General features: G+C 42.8%; 2 protein-coding genes across 2 annotated transcripts; one reads left to right on the top strand and one right to left on the bottom strand.

Annotated features, from left to right (window-relative positions):
• Positions 1–4,031: 4,031 nt before the first annotated feature.
• On the top strand, positions 4,032–9,243 carry LOC120031019 (cell division cycle-associated protein 3-like). Its single transcript, XM_038976538.1, has 6 exons — positions 4,032–4,110; positions 4,491–4,645; positions 5,865–5,985; positions 6,824–7,747; positions 7,863–7,942; positions 8,868–9,243. The coding sequence occupies exons 2-6, from the start codon at positions 4,508–4,510 to the stop codon at positions 8,958–8,960; spliced, it is 1,356 nt and encodes a 451-aa protein (XP_038832466.1). The 5' UTR covers positions 4,032–4,110; positions 4,491–4,507; the 3' UTR covers positions 8,961–9,243.
• A 1,150-nt stretch (positions 9,244–10,393) lies between these two features.
• LOC120031493 (guanine nucleotide-binding protein G(I)/G(S)/G(T) subunit beta-3-like) lies at positions 10,394–14,876 on the bottom strand. The gene is made up of 8 exons (XM_038977270.1): positions 14,820–14,876; positions 13,629–13,774; positions 12,426–12,489; positions 12,038–12,200; positions 11,786–11,852; positions 11,283–11,484; positions 10,757–10,973; positions 10,394–10,500 (listed from the first exon to the last, which is right to left on the bottom strand). The coding sequence occupies exons 1-8, from the start codon at positions 14,874–14,876 to the stop codon at positions 10,394–10,396; spliced, it is 1,023 nt and encodes a 340-aa protein (XP_038833198.1).
• Positions 14,877–22,913: the final 8,037 nt, after the last annotated feature.

Raw genomic sequence — 22,913 nt, 5'->3', positions numbered from 1 at the left:
CTAACCCTATAGGCACTTCATATAAACCTGAAATGATTGGATAAGTATAAAAAACATGGAAGTAGCTCCATTTGTAGAATTTCTGCCATCTTGCTTATAACTACCAGGGTTGGGGTCAGTTTAATTCCTGAATTGAAATGGAACTGACGCCAACCCTGATACCTATCCAATCCTTTCAGGAAGAGAGGGAGGATGATGTGTGACAAGGGGAGAGTAGGCCGAAAGGGAGGAGAGGTGAGAAGGACATTTTGATGTGTCTCAGCAACCAAGGGAAATGCACCGTATACACCAGGTGTATTGAATACATACTATTTCCTCCTCTGATCACTCTGACATAGCCTGGTTGCCAGTTGGTTCCTACTTTTTTCATTATCATGTTTGACACAAAGCAGAAACAGACTGGCTGTCTGGTTAGTTACCCTCTGTCCTCAGCAACTGGTGCAGGGATGTTCTTGTGTTCCTCATAATCAGAGGCATCGTCATGCCTATTGAAACTGAGGAGTCACGTGACTCCCTTAGTTTCATTCAGCCCTATGAACCATGGGATGTATACATTGGATACTAGTGAAAAGTTTGCACCTTTTTGTTTTCCAGAGGGAATAAAACAGACGTGCTAGAGCAAAAGATCAAGTTGAGATGAATGTTCCTGTAAAGAAAAGATAGGATCTTGTTTGTTTGGAGGATCTTTGTTTTTCTTTTTTTATTCCCCCTTGAAAATATGAAGTTCAAACGTTGTAAAGCTGGCTTACTGATTCCGAATCAATTGCTGAAGGTAAAAAGAGACCATTACAGTAATATAGATATCTGGCTTTGGAGCAGGGGTGCTGAACTCCGGTCCTTGAGGAGCCACAGTGTCTTTTTCTCTCTCGTTATTTTAGAGAATGAATTATACTTGTACTCAGTCCAATCAATGACATATAAATCAATGAAGTACTCGAGAGAAATGAAAGACTGCTGACATGAGTTGTACACACCAGAGTCATATTCGCTAGTAGTAACCCAATGGAAGCAAACGGGGCGGGACCTAGCTGAATTTGTCCGATAAGAAACGCTTGTTTTCATTTTCTGTTGCTACGGTGTGCAAGAATGAATATGACTCTGCTTTGGACAGAGGATGACATCAGTGTAAAGGTGATGGTATACCGAAAGAGGTGTCTTTGCACTTCTTCCCAGCCTCAACCCTTCTTTCTTCAGACAAATGCCCTTGTTGTAAAATAATTAGCTTAATTGTAAAATAATGCTTTTTTTGCCATATTGTCTGTAATATAATTATTGTACTGTTTTCAAAATAGTTAACCATACTGTAATGATTATTAATATGATATTCAGCAATAAAGCTCTGACTCCAAAAATGCTCTCTCATTGAGTAGGCCTACTTTTCATGTTTGAAAGGGTAGTATTTCCCATATTTGTATTTTCCTTGGCCAGTTGCAGGACAGCAGACCCAAATAGACTAAAATGACCCAGGATTAGGCTGCTTTTACAGCACGAAAAAGCAAATGGTCAATGCAGTTTGTTTATTCAGCCAAGAGGATCTGCTACAGGGACTACTTTAAATTGCACATATCCAGCTCTTTCTATGAATAGTAAGTAGCATACTACAAGTGGACAAGTACTTGTAAGTACAAAGGGGTTTAGGCGGGGCATGTACATTCACATACGTATTCACAAGGGAAGTATTCGGCTTTCAAATACACTATATATACAAAGTATGTGGGCACCCTTTCAAATTAGTGGATTTGGCTATTTAAGCCACACCCGTTGCTGACCGGTGTATAAAGTTGAGCACACAGCCATGCAATCGCCATAGACAAACATTGCATTGGCAGTGGAATGGCCTTATTGAAGAGCTCAGGGACTTTCAATCTGGCACCGTCATAGGATGCCACCTTTCCAACAAGTCAGTTTGTCAAATTTCTTCCCTGCTAGACCTGCTGTCAACTGTAAGTGCTGTTATTGTGAAGTGGAAATGTCTAGGAGCAACAGCAAGGAAGTGGTAGGCCACACAAGCTCATAGAACGGGACCACCGAGTGCTGAAGCGCGTAATGTGTAAAAATCATCTGTCCTCGGTTGCAACACTCACTACTGAGTTCCAAACTGCCTCTGGAAGCAACGTCAGCACGAACTATTTGTTGGGAGCTTCATGAAATGGGTCTCCATGGCCAAGCAGCTGTACACAAGCCTAAGATCACTGTGTGTAATGCCAAGCGTCGGCTGGAGTGACGTAAACATCACCACCATTGGACTATGGCGCAGAAGAAACACATTCTCTGAAGTGATGAATCACGCTACCCCATCTGGCAGTCCGGCGGACGAATCTGGGTTTGATGGATGCCAAGAGAACGCTACCTGCCCCAATGCATAGTGCCAACTGTAAAGTTTGGTGGATGAGGAACAATGGTCTGGGAATGATTTTCATGGTTTTGGGCTAGGCCCCTTAGTGAAAGGAAATCTTAACACTACAGCATACAATGACATTCTAGACCATTCTGTGCTTCCAACTTTGTGACAACAGTTTGGGGAAGGCCCTTTCCTGTTTCAGCATGACAATTCCCCCATGGAAAAAGCGAGGTCCATAGAGAAATAGTTTGTCGAGATCGGTGTGGAAGAACCTGACTGGCCTGCACAGAGCCCTGACCTCAACCCCATCGAACACCTTTGGGATGAATTGGAATGCCGATTGCGAGCCAGGCTTAATCGCCTAACATCAGTGCCCGACCTCACTAATGCTCTTGTGGCTGAATGGAAGCAAGTCCCTGCAGCAATGTTCCAACATCTAGTGGAAAGCCTTCTCAGAAGAGTGGAGGCTGTTATATCAGCAAAGGGGGACCAACTCCATATTAATGCCCATGATTTTGTAATGAGATGTTCGAAGAGCAGGTGTCCACATACTTTTGGTCATGTAGTATATGTTGCATTGCCCAACATTTGACAATTACCAAACAAAGGATCAAGTTCCCATGCATGTATTCCTGCGATTTCTATCTACCAATGAAAATCATCATAGCTGTTCTCGTCTTGAATCAGACTTCCAGTTCCCCTTGTCAAGTGAAGTCGTATGTTTTTAACAGAGTTGGGGCAAATTATTTTCAATTTAGGCTATATGATGATATTATGATGGATAACAGCGAGAATATTTGTATTTGTCAAACGCAGTCAATCATCGCTCATGTCACCAGAATAAGACCCTCGACATTTATTGGAAAGGCGTATCAAGATCACCGTGCACTTTCACCACCCTGTGAAATTCATAACTTTTCATCTGTAGCCTAATAAACTGCATACTTTCCTTAGTCATAGTGGGAGGACCACACAACATATCATCCTGTGACTCGATATGATTGTTATTATATCAATATTTGCTAATAAAGGCGTTTCCACCAACATTTCAAGATCCCACCATGTCCAACTAAGAAATGATCTGTCAGTAGCAAATGCATTTATAAAATTGTATCGTATTCGGTATGACTTTACAATACTCATATAAAAACTGTGGATGGAAGCGTGGTTATTGACAGTATTTCCCAAATATATATTTTTCTTGGCCAGTTGCTGTAAAGTAGACCCAAATAGGACAAAAATACCCAGGATTAGGCTGCTTTTACAGCACAAAATAGCAGCAAACGGTAAATGCAGTTACTAGTATCTGCTGCAAGAACTACTTTGTATATAACTTTATGGGTTTATATACATCATTGAACTTGACTTATCTATAGGTTTTGCACAGATACAGTATTTTGCTATGGGCTCTTTCTATGGGTATAGCACAACCAAACATGTTCCTTCACATTCGTATTCTCATTCGCGAGATAATAATGCGACTTTCAAATAGTGTTGCATTGCGCAACATTCAAGAGGGTCAAATTCAAATCCGCAAAGCATGGTCAGATCTTGTGTAGGTTTTAAAACTGTTTTCAGTAGCAAACCACGCCCATTTTAGACGTCGTAGGTACAATCAGCCAATCTCTGTAGGGAAGGCGGTGGCACCAACTTCACTGATTGGCTGGTTTGAAAATAACTGGATGCATATGCTTTTCGCAATTTAAATCCTCATGTTTTGCTTCGAAAAAGTGAAAGGATACTTACTCACTTCTAGCTAAACGTTTAAGGTAAGTCATTGTTTGCTAAAAGTTACGTTATTACCTAGCAGATTCATGTGAATCACATACAAATAATCGAAGAGCAAGAACTTTATTTTGTAGTTCGCTTCAAGATAACTTTGTTAAACTGAGTTTAGCCATCCGTAGACTTTAGTTTAGCTAAAGTGACTTGTTAGTTTGAGCAAGTTTGCCGACCCAATCTAACTTTTTGTTAACTATCCACAATAATTGTAAATTGCCTAATGAATGATTTTATTAATTTTATCTGGCTTCAAGAACACGTTTTTAATTAAGTTATTTAGTTAGATAGAAAACAGTGAATGGCACAGCAGACTCGCTCTAACTTTTTGAACGTAAATTTTTGTCTAACTTCTGTCTCCGGACATTAGGCATCTACTGTATCGCCATGGGATCCAGCGAGAGCAAGGTTGCTGTGGCCTCAACGCCCAAATATGACCACAGCCATCGCATCAAACACGACCGTCTCTCTCAACTTGTCGACCCACGGTCTCCATCTGTAGCCATTGACCGCACACCTATTCAGGTAACGTTAGCTGACAAGGGCCATCATTTTGATTTGAAAATAGTTTATTATTTGAATACTCTCATATCATGTGTAATTGTTCTGTTTACTGTATCCGTATTGTATGTATATTGTGTATATTCCTGTATAGTGTATATATATATATATATATATATATATATATATATATATATATATATATATATATCTCCCCCCCTCTGGTTGCACATTTAACATGCTGATAGAAATTTGGTAAAACTGATTTAACCTCTCTTGGGTACGTGAGACTTTAGCGTCCCACCTCTTCAACAGCCAGTGAAACTGCTGGGTGCCAAATTCAAATACAGAAATACTCATTATAAAAAATTCAGAAAACAAAACATATTTTACATAGGTTTAAAGATTAACTTCTTGTGAATCCAACCACGGTGTCAGATTTTAAAAATGTTTTACGGCGAAAGCATACCTTACGATTATTTGAGAACATAGCCCACTAGACAAATCATTACAAACAGTAACCAGCCAAGTAGAACAGTTACACAAGTCAGAAATCGAGATAAAATTAATCCCTTACCTTTGATGATCTTCATATGGTTGCACTCAGCAGACAATCATTTACTCAATAAATGTTCAATAAAGTCTCTTTATATCCAAAAACCTCTGTTTTGTTTGCGCGTTTTCTTCAGTAATCCACAGGCTCAAACGCAGTCAAAACAGGAAGACAAAAAAATCAAAATTGTATCCGTAAAGTTCATAGAAACATGTCAAACGATGTTTATATTCAATCCTCAGGTTGTTTTTAGCCTAAATAATTGATACTATTTCAACCGGACAATAACGTCGTCAATTTAAAAGATAAACAAGAAACGCACTCTCTCCGTCCACTCATTCAGACTGCTCTTACTTCCTAATTTTTCAGGATACAAGCCTGAAACAATTTCTAAAGACTGTTGACATCTAGTGGAAGGCATAGAAACTGCAATTTGAGTCCTAAATCAATGGATACTGTAATGGCATTGAGTAGAAATAGTGTCAGCTCTATTTTTACTATTTTCTAAATTGTAGAATAATCGTGAAGACACAACTTTTGAAATAACACACATGGAATCATGTAATAACCAAAAAGTGTTAAACAAATCAAAAATATTGATATTTGAGATTCTTCAAAGTAGCCACCCTTTGCCTTGACAGCTTTTCGCATGCATACATCGTGTAACAAGAATGTATTCATCTATTCCAGGTGAGTGGAACTGTCTCCTGTGTCCCAGTTGTGGTGGAGAGAGACTGCTCCATTCTAGCCAGCGACCCTCGGTCACCCTCAGTCGGTGTCACCCGCACCCCAATGAAGGACTCAATGAGAGGTAACTATCTTAACCAAGTGGCAAAGCTATCCAGTCAAGCACTGGAACAAGGCCTAGGGTTGATTTGGGTTTGGTTCAAATTATTTATTTTAACAGGAGGTCCTGCTGAGACCAGATCTCTTTCACAGATGATCCCTAAATACCTCAGAATAACACCAACCGGGGTCGACAGAGCGACGGGGATGGCATCCCGTTTCTTTGACTGTAGAAACGGCATTAAGGCGTCTGCATACTAGGTTCGATTTGTTCCTAAGGGCCTCGCATATGCCCTTTAAAAAAATACATCTTCGTTTGGAAAAACTAGACTGCGGTAGTACCGTTTGTCCCTTTTGAGATACCATAACTAGTATAAACTTCCTCAATAGGCAGAATTAATCTTAAGAACTCAGATTTGTAATATATGTTGACGTTTTTGCAGAGGAGATCTTAGTCGCGCAATTTTACATCTGACTAAGATGTTTGGCGCAGTATTTCTCAATTTAAACGAAGGCCTGGATTGAATGGGCTCACTGGTCGGATATGTAGTTTGGCCACCCCTAACGTAGCAGGCGTAAAATAAACGCCTGAAACTAGCCCCCCCATGTCGATGTTCTCTTCTGCACTGTTCAACCAATCCAGTAAATGTGGAGGAGGAGTTAAGATGGAGTGTCGCTTTGTTCATGTCCAAAGTGGAAGTCTCTCTCCATTTCCCCTGAACTGGAACATTGTCGTTGGGGACTCAGCAGAGGCTACCCCTGCCCTAAACTGTAGATGCAGCATTGCCCTTTCAGTACATTTTGAAAAAGCTTTTTGTCAAAGTTATTTTAAACTTTTAACTTGTTTTTTTTTGTTCCTCCAGTGACAGTTGGCTCCTTCGCCCGTCGCCTCGGCATGCTCCTCCACGGTGACTCTGTAGAACTAGTTGCCCCTTTGCCCTTTAACAAGTTTCCCAACCTCAACGTGGAGGAGGAGGCAGTGGTGGAGGGAGAGTTGGGCTCCAGTGAGCCCGTTCTCTCTCCTCAGCCATCACAGGTCTCAGGTGACGTCATCCAGCCCTCTCTCCAGAGCGTGACTAGTCATACGCTTCTCATCCAGAGCCCTTTCGTTCTCGTGGGGGAGGCCCAGATGGACGTCGAAGCCGATTTCACTCTGGAGGAAGCCGAAGAGGCCAAAGAGTCTTCACTACACAAGCGACTGAGTATGAGCTTGATCACCTGCCACGATGGTGTTGTCCCATCACCGACCTTCGCCGAGGTGCACTACGACAGCCCTGCGTCTCCTCTCCCTGAAAACGCTGCTGCTGAACTCCACAAGGACGAACCTGACCACGCGTATGCCCTTCCCTCAGTCACCTCTGACCCCGCACAACCTCTGACCCCCATGGCTGAACCATCCATCCCCACCGTTACAGAGTTCACTGAAGTCACTGTTGCTACGGAGATGGAGAAAGTGGAGGTCCCAACTCCAGTGGAGGAGCCAGTGATGCCCGTCACACAAGAGTCGCCTGTTGTACCATCCACCACAACCACTGGCCCAAGCCCCAGCGCGAGCCCGCAGCAGCCCCAAGCCACCGGGATCCGCTGCCCCACATTTGACACCAAGAGCCCCAGTCAAGTGGTGTTCAAGCCCCAGTGGCTAGGGAAGGGCTTCGGGGCCACAGGGGTTAGGGCCAGAGGGAGAGGAGGCAAGTGGGGCTCGTCCTCTTCACCACTCTCCATCCAGGTTGGAAACAAGAATGCAGCCAATGAGAACAAGGGGCAGTCGGTTAAACCGAAGCAGAGAGGTACGTGGGTGTTTTTATTGTCTATCATTTTTCACACATTTTCCTGTGATTTTTTTTTTTTTTTTTTTTATAATAATAATTTTTTAAAAGCTTTCTCTCCTCTCCCTTGTGGCAGACAAGGCACTCATGGCTGAAGGCCGCTCCCCTCTGCAGATGCTCAAGGAAACCAACTCCCCCCGGGAGCAAGCTACACAGGTATATAGATGGTGTACACTAGGGCTGTGACAGTCATGGTATTTCAGAAGATGGTTATTGGTCACCCATTCAAGTCAATGATGGTTGGACTGGCGGCCGTTGTGAGGTCGTCATTATCTGGGCAAGCGGTAAAGCCGAAAAACCTGTATTCCAAAATGTATCTTATTTTAAACCCAACCTTAACCACGCTGCTTACTTTAAGCCTAAACTTTAATTAAGACCAACAAAAACTACTTTTTGTTCTCATACATTTTGACTTTGCCACTGGCCCAACTAGTGGGAACCCCGTTGCGAGTGTACCCATCAATATGTGCTGTGATTTGTTGATTCAACTCAACTGACATAACAAAAAATACATTCAATTAAATGGTGACATCATTCTACGTTACCATGGAAATGATTGCATCACAATACCAGGCAGCCGTTGTGCATGTGCCAATGGGTTTACCAGTCAAATTGCCAGGGTCAGAGGTTGCAAGCCCATTCCATGTGTGTTACAAGACCTTGCTCGTTTCAACGAGGAGCAGCAGAGTTTCGTCACGTTGTAAAGAGTCCATGTTACTGCGGAAACTGACTCAACTGCCCGGCAGTCCCGTCTTCGGTCGGCTGTCCGTTCCACAATGATATAAATAAATGGTTTTTGTAGACATTTCTTTTATTTTCATAACTGTCTTCATCCATAACAGTCTGTTATACGGTAATTGTGCCAGCCCTAATGTACACACTTTTCCCTCAGATGCAAGTACATGTGCAGTTCCTTATCTCACTCTTGCCATCTCATTCGTTCATGTCTGCGCACACTAAAGCCTAAAGAACAGGATTGATCTATTTGGTGGGTCAGAGGAAAAGGAACAATCACAACGGCTTTTAAACCTGTGGTCTAACTGAAAGGTTCGGTCTCTCTCTTTCCCTCCCTGCCCGTCAGATGAAGCTGAAGGTGTCCACCCCAGACAGACAGAGGCTGGGTCAGATGGACCGGAGAGTCCTAACTGTGTCCATGGACAAGGAGAACAGATAGACGGACGTTGCAGAAGAACATGCACAAACACTAAGTGGCCAGTGTACAGAATCTTGCCATGTTTCTATATCTTTCTAAAAACAAGCCTTTTAAAAGTGTACAGCCTTTTTTTCTTTTCAACTGACTTTTTCAAACTGCTAACAAATGATCTTTTGTGTACGTTGCTTTTGGAAGTGTCATCGATATGATTTGTCCGACTGTTTCTTTGCATTTATTTCAAATGTCCATATCAGTGTTTTTGCTATCCTGTCCTTTATGTAAATAAATTTGCTTTAAATCTTAATCTGCTTTTTTATGCTCTTAACTGGAATACACCCGTTAAGTTTGAAGCAAGATGACATGTTTTCATTAGTCTTAAGGTGCTAAGTAAAGCCATACCTTAAGTGTAAGAAAAGCGCCTTGTGAATTTACTATATGCACAATGTTCTGATGGTAAAGACAGGCTGTCCAAATTGTCAAGTGTGTGATGCGATTTGAAAAGACAAATAGTCACTTCACATTGAGTTGCGACTATGTTTTGCTCGCACGACAGTGGTAAAACAAACCACTGTCAATTAGATATACACAGCCAGGTAAGGTTTAAACTCCTCCAGTCCTCTATGACAAATGTGAAATATTGTGGTCTTGTGCATTTGCCTTTTTCCTTTTTATTTTGTTGTCAGTGAACCATAAGATCTATATCATCCCGTCTGTCCAGCCAACAGTTTACTGAGAGCGCTTGTGACTAGCCATCGGGAAGTAGGTCAAAAGATTAGACCCCAACTCATGGTAAACTTATCCTACTAATCACGTACGTACCTAAACTTTCAGACACACACATGTAGAAATCTGCAGGCGAAACAATTTTATTCTAATGTGGCCATAAAAATAGAAAACCGTAACTAAACAAGGGAATTCTCTAACCAACACACAAACATCCGCTTGAAACAAATCAATGCTTACATATTCATCCTCTGACAAACATTTTAACTCGCCTCATATAAAAGCATGTAACGTCCTAGTTATTGTAAACCTAGTCTATCAGTGGTCATTTATTTTGTAACCGTATCCTGCTATATCCAAATCTAGCGTTTCCATTTGGCAACTGCTCTTATGACATAGGAAATATATTCATATAACGCTAGAATTCAGTTTGAACCTTGACAGAAAAATCAATCATTCATTGATGCAACGATCATGTTTTTCTACAAAAGTCCCCCCTGCCTAACTCTAAACTTGAGTCGGAAGTAGGAAGAGACGACAGACTCTCTCGTCACAATTCTTCTCTCAAATCGAATAAGACTTGGCACAATACAAATAAATAACCTTTCACCCTTGGCTTCCTAGTCTCCCCCCATCCCCCTCTTCAATCTACCAGGTTTCCGTGATATTCTTCCTCTATTCCCCTCTCCTTAGTCTTTCGCTCTGTCTGTTCTCTAGACTAGAGGACTGACTCAGTTCCATATCTTCAGGAAGCTGTCCCAGGATCCTGTGCAGCATGCCATTCCGTCCGAGGATACTCCGATGCAGCTCACCCTGTTGTCATGACCAGCCAGCACTCCTGAGCCATGAGGAGAATTACGTCAGTATAGAATGAATGCAAATATTATGTTTGCCTACATTGCATCCTCATTCTCTCTCCCTCTATTTCTCCCTTCGTCCCACTCACATCCTCCTTTCTCCTCTCACCATCCCCTCTACTTACCCACACTGTCTCCCTCTCTTTCTGCCTCTAGCCCCTCCAGTCACCATCTTTCTCTCCCCAACCCTGCATACTCACCCACACTATCTCCCATTCTTTCTCCCTCCGTACTCACCCACTCTCTCGGCTTTAAGCATGTCCCAGATGTTGACGTTGAAGTCATCGTATCCGGCCAGTAAAAGGCGGCCGGAGAGTGACGGGGCGAGCGAGGTCACCCCACACATGATGCCCGAGTCCTGGTAGGTGATGAGCTCCTGGTCTGCCCTCAGGTCGTACAGCTTACAGGTGGCATCGTCTGAGCCCGTTATAACCGCATTACCATTGGGGAAGAACTGGACAGAGTGGAGAGGACAGAGGTTGGAGGTCAGAGCAGTGGTCTCTCTAACTGTGGTTCTGGAGAGCTACAGAGCGGGTGTAAGCTTTGGTTCACCTCATTAAATGAATCAACTGTTTGAGCAACCAGTTGCATCAAATACATTTTTGGGATATTGTACGTTTTGATAAGTACTTTTTAAAAGCTTAAATTTGTAAAAACTTGGAAGTCTTTGTTTGTCCATGTGAACTGCCGGGTGCAGTGCATCTATCAGAATACTAAACTATTAGTAAACAATGAATAAATGCTGGGGGTCCTCTGTCCTCACCCCGATGGCGTTGATGTCACTCTCGTGGCCGCTGAACGTCTGTCTGCAGGTGGCTTCCCTGATGTCCCACAGTTTGGCCGTGAAGTCACACGCCCCCGAGATGAACATCTTGAAGTCGGGGGACACGGCCAGGGACATGCAGTCACCCAAGTGGCCCGCGAAGATGGTCTTCTCTGTCCCTGTCTCAATGTCCCATAGAACACTATAAAGTTTGGACAGAGGGAGGGAATAGGAGGAGAGGATGGATATAGAGGTGGGCAAAGAAGACCGCAGGGACATGGTCAAAGAAGAGAGGGTTGCGATGGAAGGGCGAAAGAAGGCAGAATGTTTACCGTTGCAGAAAAGTAATAGATAAAGCTATGCGTATCAAATTAAGGGTACAGTATAACCCATAGAATTATAAAGATATGGTAGCATTAACAGATTGGACTGATCTCTGGTCAGTCATTGTAACCTCTTATTGCACACCAGACTCATAGAGACTCCAATCTCTATGACCTTACCAGGTGCAGTCGCCAGAGCTGGTGATGATCTCACTGTCGCTAAGGAAACGACAGCAGGACAGGTAACCTGGGCAATAAGAGAGAACACCATCAGAGCCATACAACACAAGCATGCTGTATTGGATAGACTATATAAATACTACCTCGTATGTTCTTACATTGACTTTGATCGAAACGACTCATCGTTAAACGTGTTGCCCGTAATGCTGTCTTAATGAATGCAAATAGTGGGCTAAGTGTCGAGTGGGGTACCTGTGTGTGCGGCCAGCTCCCGCATGACCTTGACGTTGCCGTCCTTGCCCTTGAGGTTGTAGATGGAGCACATGTTGTCGAGACCGCCACACGCCACCATGTTCCCTGAGGGCGCGTAGGCACACGTCATCACCCACGACGACTTCAGAGGGATGGCGCTCACCTGAGCAGAGAAGGAAAGTGATTCCTCACGTGGACCAGTGTGTGTATGTGTACGTGCCTGTGTGTCACACCGCGTTTGTCAATGTGAGCACTTATACGAGCACTTGATATTACAGTATATTGTTGATGTTGCAGTATATTGTCATTACATGCCGTATTCATGCAAAAAACACTGTCCCATGAGAAAAACTCCCCAGACTGTAAACCCAGACGCAGTCCGCCATACCTTGTTGGTGGTCAGGGTGTCCCATACTATCAGCTTTCCATCTTGAGAGGCACTGACACACAACCTGGTAGAGAGAACAAGACCGGTGTAGAGACAGACAGACAGAAAGAGAGAGACCGAGTCCAGTAAAAGATCCAAGGACCTGCAGCAGCTCAAGATAAATAGACCGACAGATCGATAATAGATACAGAGACTCTTTTGTCCCAATGGCAGTCCGTCTTTAACACGACTGATCTAAAAAGCCATGACATGGTAATTGACTAATGCTACTGCACTTTTTCCTATTGCCAGGTGTTTCCAGCACAAATGATGACGGGATGTTGATGCTGGTGATGATGATATTGCGTGCTATGTAGTTATGTCTAGACACTATGGAGGAATATGTGTGAATATGTTGTCTGTTAAGTGTTCACAGTTGCCAAATTAGTTCCCCATTGAGGGACAATAAAGTTGTATTGGATTGTACTGTGTTAGACATAGAGAAGCGTTGTTCCAGAACCTCTTAGCCCAACACTGGTTCAGTTAGTAAAAGCTATCTTTTAGACCCACTAAATGTAGGACACCAAGTATTGTAAACCCAGGAAAAGCTAATAAGCTTACTAACTTGCTACAACTGAGAAAGAGAAGAGATGAGATGAAATGAGAATATAGGGAGAGGTAAGGAGGAGAGAGGACAAAATGAACGAAGAAAAGGTGGGTTAGTGCACATTCAAGTTATAGTATCAGCAATAATTGATTGATTCAGGGATAGTGTTGGTTTAAAGTGTTGCCAGACTGTCAGTCAAGTGTTTCCTGGTTCCACTAATTTGTCCAATTAAAACAAGCTATGGGATTGCAACGCCAATCCAATTAACCAATAAACACAGAGCACCACGTGACGCCAGTTTTAAACCATAGCAGTATTTGTCACAGCAATCTGTTTGAATGAATGGATGAACAGATGAATATATATGTTACATAATGACATGATAGAACAGAAATGATTGAATGAATACTTAAATATTTGAACGACTCAACAAGCAATTCTCAGGAAAAGAGTGCAGGCTAGAAGTCTGTGAAGGGTCTTTGTCTACTTTGAGCTAGTGTGTGTGTGTGTGTGTGCCTGTTTGTGTGTGGGTGTGTGCCTGTTTGTATGTGTGTGTGTGTGTGCCTGTTTGTATGTATGTGTGTGTGTGCTCTTGTGTATGGCATATGTGTGTTTACTTGGTGTCAGTGCCCCAGTGCATGGCATAGATCTTGGCCAGGTGACCCCTCAGCGTCTTCCTGGTCTTCAGCTGGACACGCCCCACCAGCGTCGTCCCGGCAACCGCCTCCTGCAGGGTGGTGTCCTGCACTACCTTTCGGGCCTCCTGTAGAGGGATGGTTGTGTATGGTCAAGTTATGGTTATAATAACTATGGTCCACTTAACTATGGCTAAAACCACTGTCATAACTATTGTAATTTTTAAGGTGTGCTATTGCAACCTGGTCTCAGAAGAAAACGTATTACATATGACTAAACTACTGTTTACACCTACTCCTCCTGCCTTTGGACAAACAGAGCGGTCAGGGGTGGGGATGTATGGTCATAACTGTTGTCATAGATATGACTATGACTGTGGTGTTATGAACACCTATACACCTTACTGTCCAGAGGATCAGAACAGTTAGGATTTGTTATTATTGTATTAGGATCTCTTTTAGCCCAAGGGCTAGTTTTCCAAGAGTTCTTAATTCTTAAGAAATGTAAAAAAAAAAAACATATAGAAATTAGAAAAACAACAAAAGCTCAAATAAAAGGACAAAAACACAAACAAAGTTTCACATCCCTATTACCTGGACATATTACGAGTAACACCCCCCCAGCCCCTCCCCCCTCCCACTTCATGTCCACATATGAATTTAAATACAACATAACATATTACAAGAACTTCTTAGACCCACTCTAGTCGTTCAATACATTTTACGAATGAATCTCTTAAAACAACTCGGTTTTTGTCAAGAAGTTCAAGGACTTCACTGCCCTGAGGTAAAAGCTCTTTTGCCCAGTTCTAATGTGGGTTTTGGTGGTCTATAGGATAAGGATTCTTGTTCAGTTTATGGTTGATGATCATGGTAAAATTTTCAGCAAATAGTTTAGTAAAGTACGAGCATATGAGAGGAACACAGGCAGGCGTTATTCACACTAGTGATTGATTATTGCCTAGCAGTTCTAAAGGAGACCCAGCATCTGGAGGGCTGCCAGTTTGAATCCTGGGTCTGACCGGGAAAAAAATGGGCGGGAAGTGAGCTGGCAAATAGAGTGTTGCTGGTATCAAATCCTTGAGTTAAAAGCGGACGTCAAAATCTGGTTGGATCCTGTGTGTAATTGACCAATAATGTGATCTTCATCTGAATTATTGATTGATAACTGACAGTGATCTGATCTTTGAGGTTGTCCGCCTCCTTTCGCAGCTCCTCCATTTCGCCCATGGCAACGGTTGGTAGGCGTCGTCACCGATGGAGACAGGAAGGGAAATCAGGTGAGCAGACGTAATCCTGGGGAAGAGAGGGGGAAAAATGTAACATTGCATTTTATCAGTTCATTATCCATTCTTCTCACTGTAATGTCAAAGTCTGTTACCTGTATACAGCAAGACATTAGATATTTATGCATGTTACCAGCTTTTTAGATCAAGGTCTACCCACCCTTTTCTTTGTTGTTTAGCTACTGTTTTGCAATTCAAACCTCCCTCAACTACTTTGCAAACCTTCACAAACACAGGCACACACACACAAATACCCATACACTCACAAACCCACACCCATAGTCAAACAAGCTCACTTGCACAGATATGCATATGCACACACACATGCACGCACACACACATACATACAAGCGTGCAACTATATGAACTAGTTAACATAGCACAAACTGCATATGCACGAACACACTTTCCCACCCCGATTGTAAACTCAAACCTGTGTGGTGTGTCATCTTAATGCCAACACTTTTCTTGTTGGATATCTCTCCTCGTGCTTATACAAGCTAAACAAACGCAGTGTTTACTCTGCCCTTTTCTATCTCAATTGACTTTAGTGCCATAGACTTTGAAAGCTTTCCAATCTTACGTCAGCCCTGAAGGCACTTGTGATTCCAGTGACATCACATCACAGCGCTCTAACGATGCAATTAATCCTGTCGACTGAGTCAATGAGGACTGAATAGTTTTTTCAATGACCAAAATATTCTCAGGTTAGGCGTACTATACAGTAAAGACAAAAAGTAGGCATCAACTCTCTCAAGTATCTCTGTCACATGATCAAATTAGGAACTTTATAACTGGCAATGGCATCAGACTGTTTTCTATGAAATCAGATGATCACCTTTACTTTAAAACACTGTAAACATGATAATCACACAACATTTCATGTAACATTCACACATCTAATAACACATTTGCATGATATTTGTGACAGATTAAACGATTTGGATCTTACTCTATCTTACCTTGAAAACTACCAGGAGAAGAAAACCCTAAATCCCTGGCTTTGATCGTGTTCCTTTGCTGCAATCTCTCTCTATTTGTCTAAAGTGTCTCTGTCAAATCTCATTACCAAATGAATTTGCCTCTCATTTGTTTGAGGAGAAAGGTAGAGGGAGAGAGAAGAGGCAGTGACTCAGAGAAAGATATTCCCTTTCCATTGTTCCTTGCTGTCCCTATCTGTCTAGTACTGTAGGATACATGCATGTGTGAAAACACTGTAAATCGTACGTCTAAATATAGAAATGCCTGAAACAATTAACCCTAAGGCGATTGCATCCATCTCAAGTTAGCTGTGCTCATAGGTGTCCTGCTCCCTCACCTAAAGGGAGTAGTATCCATAATGGTCACCTTATCCAGCCTTCATCTGATTTAGGCCATATATTTGGTTCCCTGAGAAAATTACGTTTATAAATAGTACTAACCCAATAAAACGGGACCGTTTCAAAAAAGAAAAGAAAATGTGTTTCAACTGTGCTATTGCCCTTTTGCCATCCTGTCCCTGAGACCCCGGCCTGCCGTTGTTGCATGTGATTAAATGGGTGCTAGAGGTTGTCGCAGAGTGGAGTGCATTAACACGGAGAGAGAGAGAGAGGGAGAGAGAGAGAAGGGGGTGGGGCTGTGTGTAGAGGCGATGCAGTAGAGAGTGAGTTTAAATCCTAGTGGCTGAGATTTTAAAGGAAGCCTTTTGATTCAAATCTGCTCTCATCCGATTACTGACTGCTCTTTGCATCTGGATAAGAGGTGGAGAGAGGGAGGGGCGTGATGGAGAGAAAGGGGGAAACTAGTGGTGGTGGATGAGAGGGAAGGAGAAGGGAGAGAATGGGCTGGTTAAAATCTAAGACAGGGTGAGATGGGTGTTTTCTGTATAAAATGGGCAATGAACTTGAACTAGTGATTGTAGGAATGAGTAAGTCAGATATTGTTTTCTCGCTGTAAATGTTTCACCTTTTCACTATTGACACACCATTAGTATTGTGTCACGTACTATTAGGCATATTGAAAAAAACATTAACGGTGACCGGTGGCCAAACCTTAGTGAGAATTTAGCACTAAAAACAGACCTTTCTCAGAACGGGACTAAAGAACTCTTTCCAATTTGTAGCAAGACACTTTAGTTTTGATTTGAACGACGATGCCTTGAACTGTATTTCCGTGCTATGAAAGGGTCTAACACAAAGTACCACGTTTCAGCACCTATGCCAACTAGACACCCACAACGCTAGTGATACCCCCGGCAGAGAATCAAATGTATTCCAAAATGGATGTATCAGAGGAAACACTGTACAATGCTCTTAGAAAACAAACAAACACTTAAACAAAGGATGTGATCATTCAAATGGACTGCGTTTAGACAGGCAGCCCAATTCGGATGTTGTTTTCCCACTAATTGGTCTTTTTTACCAATCACATCAGCTCTGGAAAAAAAAAAGATCTGATGTGATTGGTCAAGACCAATTAGTGGAAAAAATATGAGAATTGGGCTGCATGTGTAAACTGTCTGTCAATAGGGAAAAAATCCACTTAGAAGATATGAATGAATGTTATCCTTTAAGATGATCTGTAAGCAGAGTATTGCATTAGTAGTGCAATAGCAATATTACATGCATTATAATATAGAAATCATACGTAAATCCTTATGATAAAAATGTAAAACATTCAATTAAACATATCCAATCCAAGTTAGTGTTGTTTCTCCATGTGATCTCCAAGGATTCGACCATGCTGCCATGCTTCCATACTTTTTCAATTAAATTCCCTACCATGTTATAGAGAAGAAAATGGATTCATAGATTTTACAGTATCGATAAACTGTTATTTGTCGCCATTAAACGGCACCCTCGTCATAGTGCTATCAAATGAAATGGATACTTATCCCACAGATCCACTCGCTTTGATTATATGAGAAAATCAGGACACACTCAATCCAGAACTAAAAGTACTTCTACACTCCCCAAACTAATCTGGCGGCAGCAGGCAGCCTAGCGGGTAGCCCTTTTCTGCAGTTAATTACCAAAAGTGCCCTCTTTGGCCTCATGGCTGGAGTATTACTAATATTTTTCATCATTTCATCATTGATAAAGATGATGTCAAAAAACCTGATGACGATCCAGTGTTTCTATGTCAAACAGTGCTGTTATGTTTCAGTCTTCTGTGACGTATATAAAGTGTAATATTGGGATGCAAACTCAAAATGTAATACATTTCAACTTTATATCTGACATGGTACAGATGTCTTATTTTTTTTAAACCATGTGTATGAGGTGTATACTTTTGTTTCAAAGTAGATTTGTTTAAGACTACCAAGAATCACTCTGGGTGACCCTGATTTAGCCCACTGCAGTAAAAGGTTAAGAGCATTGGTCCAGTAACCGAAAGGTCACTGGTTTTCATCCCCGAGCCGAATAGGTAAAAGATATGTTGATGTGCCCTTGAGCAAGGCACTTACCCAAATTGCTCCTGTAAGTCGCTCTGGATAAGTGTCTGCTAAATGACAAAAAAGTACAAATCTGTTTCAACCAAGAGCTCCATATACAGCGCTACTGTGACCAGAGGGTTTCACTTACACATCTATTCACATATCCAATCAAAAACTATAAATAAAGAAAACAACAATTGAGGTGTAAAATAAACATGTATGGCTGCCTACTCACCAAATAAGGAAGTTCTCCAGTGGGTTTCTTAACCTGTTCTCACTTTTCAGGGTCCCTCCGTTTGGTTGTCATATGTTTACCCCTCTTCTGTTACTAGATGTTTTTTATTCAGTTTTCCTGTCCCACACAGAATGGATATTCCACTCTCTTGCTCTCTCTCTCTCTCACACACTCTCTCTCTCTCTCTCTCTCTCTCACTCTCTCTCCTGTGAGGAACAGATGCGGATTGGAGCGGATGAAGAAAGATCAGGGATGAGGGGATAAATCCAGCGATGGACAGAGAGAGAGAGAGAGAGAGAGAGAGAGAGAGAGAGAGAGAGAGAGAGAGAGAGAGAGAGAGAGAGAGAGAGAGAGAGAGAGAGAGAGAGAGAGAGAGAGAGAGGGTGGGTGGGCGGGCGGGCGGGCGGGCGGGCGGGGGCGTGAGAGAGAGAGACAGAGAAAGAAAAGAGAGTGAGTAACAGAGAGAGAGGGATATAGAAAGAAAGAAAGAAAGAAAGAAAGAGAAAGAAAGACAAGGAGAGAGAGGGAGGGAGAAACAGAGAGAGAGTGGGAGACATAGGGGAGAGAGAGAGAGAGAGAGGGAGGCAAGCAAAGCACACCAAACAAGGTGGGCAATCGTGTCATGGGGTCAAAAGACAGGAACCGGTCCTGCATTAATAAAAATAAAATATAACATTCACTCCTGGACATGGCTTTTTATGGTGTGGTGTGAAAGCATGTGACTGGCAGGGGGCTTCAGTGTTTTGTAAACTTGAGAAAAGTCTAATATTAGAAAAGCCAGTAGCACAGACAGAGACAGAGAGATGGGGACATTGGCGACACATCGCAGGCCAGGGAAGAGAAGTTACTCTAGTACACCTGCATGTATGAACTCCTAAGGCCAGCACCTCAACCTGCCTAACTATGACCTGATGAAGATACACGTTTGCTACAAAGCCACATGGGTAAGAATAGAGTAGATTTGATTGTCCTCTGAGAAGGACATTCTCTTTCACAGGCTCGTACCATGGTTCATAGGTGTGGTCCATAATACTGTATTTACGGCACTTTTACATGTGCCACTTTTCATGGCCTCAATGAGCTACATTATACCGTTCAAAAATATGCATAAAAAAGGCAACTTGCTAAAAGTGAGACACAGTAAAAAGGAGATAGACAGAAAGAGTGTCTGGGGGTGTGTGTGAGAGAGAGAGAGGAAACAAACACAGCGAGTAAGCGAGACAGGCAGAGCGAAAAAGGGACAGAGAAGTTTCACCACATTGCCCTTTGACTTTCTGAACTTATCTTCACATGGATAGTTAGTATTAACCCAGTACTTCCACCCTCTCTCGCATGGTCAAATAGCAACAGGACTCATTGAGCGAACAGACACTCTCCTTTTTCTGACAGCGCTGACGCTGGATTCAGGGGAGAGACAGAGAGAACGTGAGAGAGAAAGGGAGCTGGAGAGCAAGAGGTACGGCGGGGCATGTGAGAGAACCAGCGTGAGGCCGAGAATTACAATCTATTAAGCTTGTGTGGTCGTCTCTATTGGTCTCGCACATTCAGCTAAGCTATACGTGCCAGCAGTGAGCCTGCAGAGCAGCTTTTGGCTGCAGTAGGGATGTGACAGCAAGGACAGAGCACTGAGCCTTCTGTTGCTCTGTGATGCTATACAGCAGAATTATAATACTACAGCCATTAGCAGCCTACTGTCCCTCTCCCCAAGTCTTAAACAAAGGGAAAGGGGAGGATGGGATTAAATGTCAAATCACACAGCCAGAGGAATCAGCCATCAACAAACAACCTGGGAAGACACTGAAGTGAAAGACTATCTAATACTAGACTACCCTGTCTCGGTCAGTCGTTGCGCTACTTGTATGCATGTCTTTAATTGTCACCTTTGACCAATGTGCTTCTATGGTGTGTTGGCAGTAACCAACATTGATATGACAGGATCACTCGACTTGACAGTATGCAGTATCAAAAAGGGTTCAATCAAACTGGCCTTACAGTAGCTAATGTCTGCTTAAATCTTAATAGGACACACTGAAAAGGATATATGGATATTGACATGTGTATACACTGAGTGTACAAAACATTAACAACACCTTCCTAATATTAACAACCCCCCCCCCCCCCACCCCCCCAGAAAAGCCTCAATTCGTCAGGGCATGGACGCTACAAGCTGTCGAAAGCGTTCCACAAGGATGCTGGCCCATGTTGACTCCAATGCTTCTCGCAGTTTTGTCAAGTTGGCTGGATGTCCTCCTGGTGGACCATTTTGATACACACCGGGAAACTGTTGAGCGTTAAAAAAAACAGCACCATTGCAGTTCTTGACACAAACCGGTGTGCCTAGCACCTACTACCTTACCCCGTTCAAAGGTACTTAAATATTTAGTCTTGCCCATTCACTCTCTGAATGGCACAAATACAAAATCCAAAGTCTCAAGGCTTAAAAATCCTTCTTTGTCCTGTCTCCTCCCCTTCATCTACACTGATTGAAGTGCATTTAACAAGCAACATTTCACCTGGATTCACCTGGTCAGTCCATGTCATGGAAAGAGGAGGTGTTCCTAATGTTTTGTACACTTAGTGTATATACTGTATGTAATATGGATGTGGATCCTTACTCAATTAGAGGAAACACCATAGAAATACAACAGTAATATATCTGTGGAAAACACTATCACATCAAACTATAAAGAAAATGATTCAACACATTGAAATGACGTGTTCCTTTACGCATTTAAATGATATGGTGGTGTTGTTTTTACTACCTGACCCATGACGTTATATCAAAAATGATTTGGATTGATTACTAATAGTGTGATATTCAAAAGATAAAGTACAGCCGATATACAGTACATCCCTTGTATACACACATAGACACATAATTTGACGCTAGATAGTGGGGTGACAGTGTGACAATACATGATATAGATGTACGCCTTCTTAAACACAGATTAACTGAGCCTTTTAGGGAATGCAGCGGCTGGAGAGGGGAGGCTAAGGGATGGAAGCGGTTAAAACCAGGAGTCCATTAACAGGCCAGTCGACCCAATTCTGCAGCACCCGCAGATTATCACACGGGGGGGAGTGAGAGAGTTAATATGGGTCATAAACAGTGCTTGACTGGCCGTGACGGGGGAGAAGGGTGGGAGATATAAATGGGGAAGAAGATGGGAGTGAGTGTGTCAGACTGGATGTAAATTATGAAATGAATTCTAGTTGGATTATGATTCCATATTCTAAACGGGAGATTTCGTAAACATCATAAACAAATGCACTCATTTACGAGGGATTAACGGTAATCTCTCTTTCTATCTTTCCCCCCTTCTGCATACCTCTCTCTCCGTCTCTCCCTCTCTCTCCGTAGCATCAGTTTTTTGTGCATTGCAGAGCTTTGTCTATCTCCCCTCCCTCTTTGTCTTTCCCTTTCTATGTCAGTGTTTCTGTACTGCATGCTCTAGTCCCTAAACAGGTGTGACATCTCTTTCTCCTTATCTGTCTACCTCTCTCCTCCCTTCCCCTCCTCTGCATCTCTCTACCTCCCCTCCATCTCTGACACTCACACATTTACCCTCTCTTGGTTTTATGGTCTTCATCTCCACACAGTTCAAGGGCAGCCTGGCACTGAGGTAATCGGGTTAATGGACTCTACGAATCCACACCTATTATCTCAACCTCCCTCTCTTTCTCCCTCAGTCTCACTCACTCTCTCTCTAGTCACATGCAGTTGACGTTTTAACCCTTTACACTCGTGGGAATTGGCCTATATGGATAGGACTACATTGAAATGTTTCTTCCAGAACAACTATGAAAACCATATGCATAACCATGTGTAACGGATGTGAAATGGCTAGCTAGTTAGCGGGTACGCGCTAATAGCGTTTCAATCAGTTACGTCACTTGCTCTGAAACCTAGAAGTAGTGTTTCCCCTTGCTCTGCAAGGGTGGCGGCTTTTGTGGAGCGATGGGTAACGATGCTTCGTGGGTGACTGTTGTTGATATGTGCAGAAGGTCCCTGGTTCGCGCCCGGGTATGGGCGAGGGGACGGTTTAAAGTTATACTGTTACATTGATGCTGTTGACCCGGATCACTGGTTGCTGCGGAAAAGGAGGAGGTTGAAAGGGGGGTGAGTGTAACGGATGTGAAATGGCTAGCTAGTTAGCGGGTACGCGCTAATAGCGTTTCAATCAGTTACGTCACTTGCTCTGAAACCTAGAAGTAGTGTTTCCCTTTGCTCTGCAAGGGCTGCGGCCTTTGTGGAGCGATGGGTAACGACGCTTCGTGGGTGACTGTTGTTGATGTGTGCAGAGGGTCCCAGGTTCGTGCCCGGGGCGAGG

This window comes from Salvelinus namaycush, chromosome 37 (genome assembly GCF_016432855.1).
Source record: "Salvelinus namaycush isolate Seneca chromosome 37, SaNama_1.0, whole genome shotgun sequence".
Taxonomy (NCBI): domain Eukaryota; kingdom Metazoa; phylum Chordata; class Actinopteri; order Salmoniformes; family Salmonidae; genus Salvelinus; species Salvelinus namaycush.
The sequence above is the reverse complement of the archived record's forward strand: the minus strand, read 5'-3'. Positions and strand labels throughout refer to the sequence as shown.

What these genes read in the sequence shown, in the direction of transcription:
- LOC120031019 (XM_038976538.1), top strand. Translation starts at nt 4,508, where the DNA reads ATGGGATCCAGCGAGAGCAAGGTTGCTGTGGCCTCAACGCCCAAATAT. An exon ending in AATGAAGGACTCAATGAGAG is followed by an intron (nt 5,986 to 6,823) that starts GTAACTATCTTA and finishes TTGTTCCTCCAG; the next exon opens with TGACAGTTGGCTCCTTCGCC. An exon ending in GGTTAAACCGAAGCAGAGAG is followed by an intron (nt 7,748 to 7,862) that starts GTACGTGGGTGT and finishes CCCTTGTGGCAG; the next exon opens with ACAAGGCACTCATGGCTGAA.
- LOC120031493 (XM_038977270.1), bottom strand. Translation starts at nt 14,876, where the DNA reads ATGGGCGAAATGGAGGAGCTGCGAAAGGAGGCGGACAACCTCAAAGAT. An exon ending in ACCTCAAAGATCAGATCACT is followed by an intron (nt 13,775 to 14,819) that starts GTCAGTTATCAA and finishes ATCCCTCTACAG; the next exon opens with GAGGCCCGAAAGGTAGTGCA. An exon ending in GCTTAAAGCCGAGAGAGTGG is followed by an intron (nt 10,501 to 10,756) that starts GTGAGTACGGAG and finishes CTCATGGCTCAG; the next exon opens with GAGTGCTGGCTGGTCATGAC.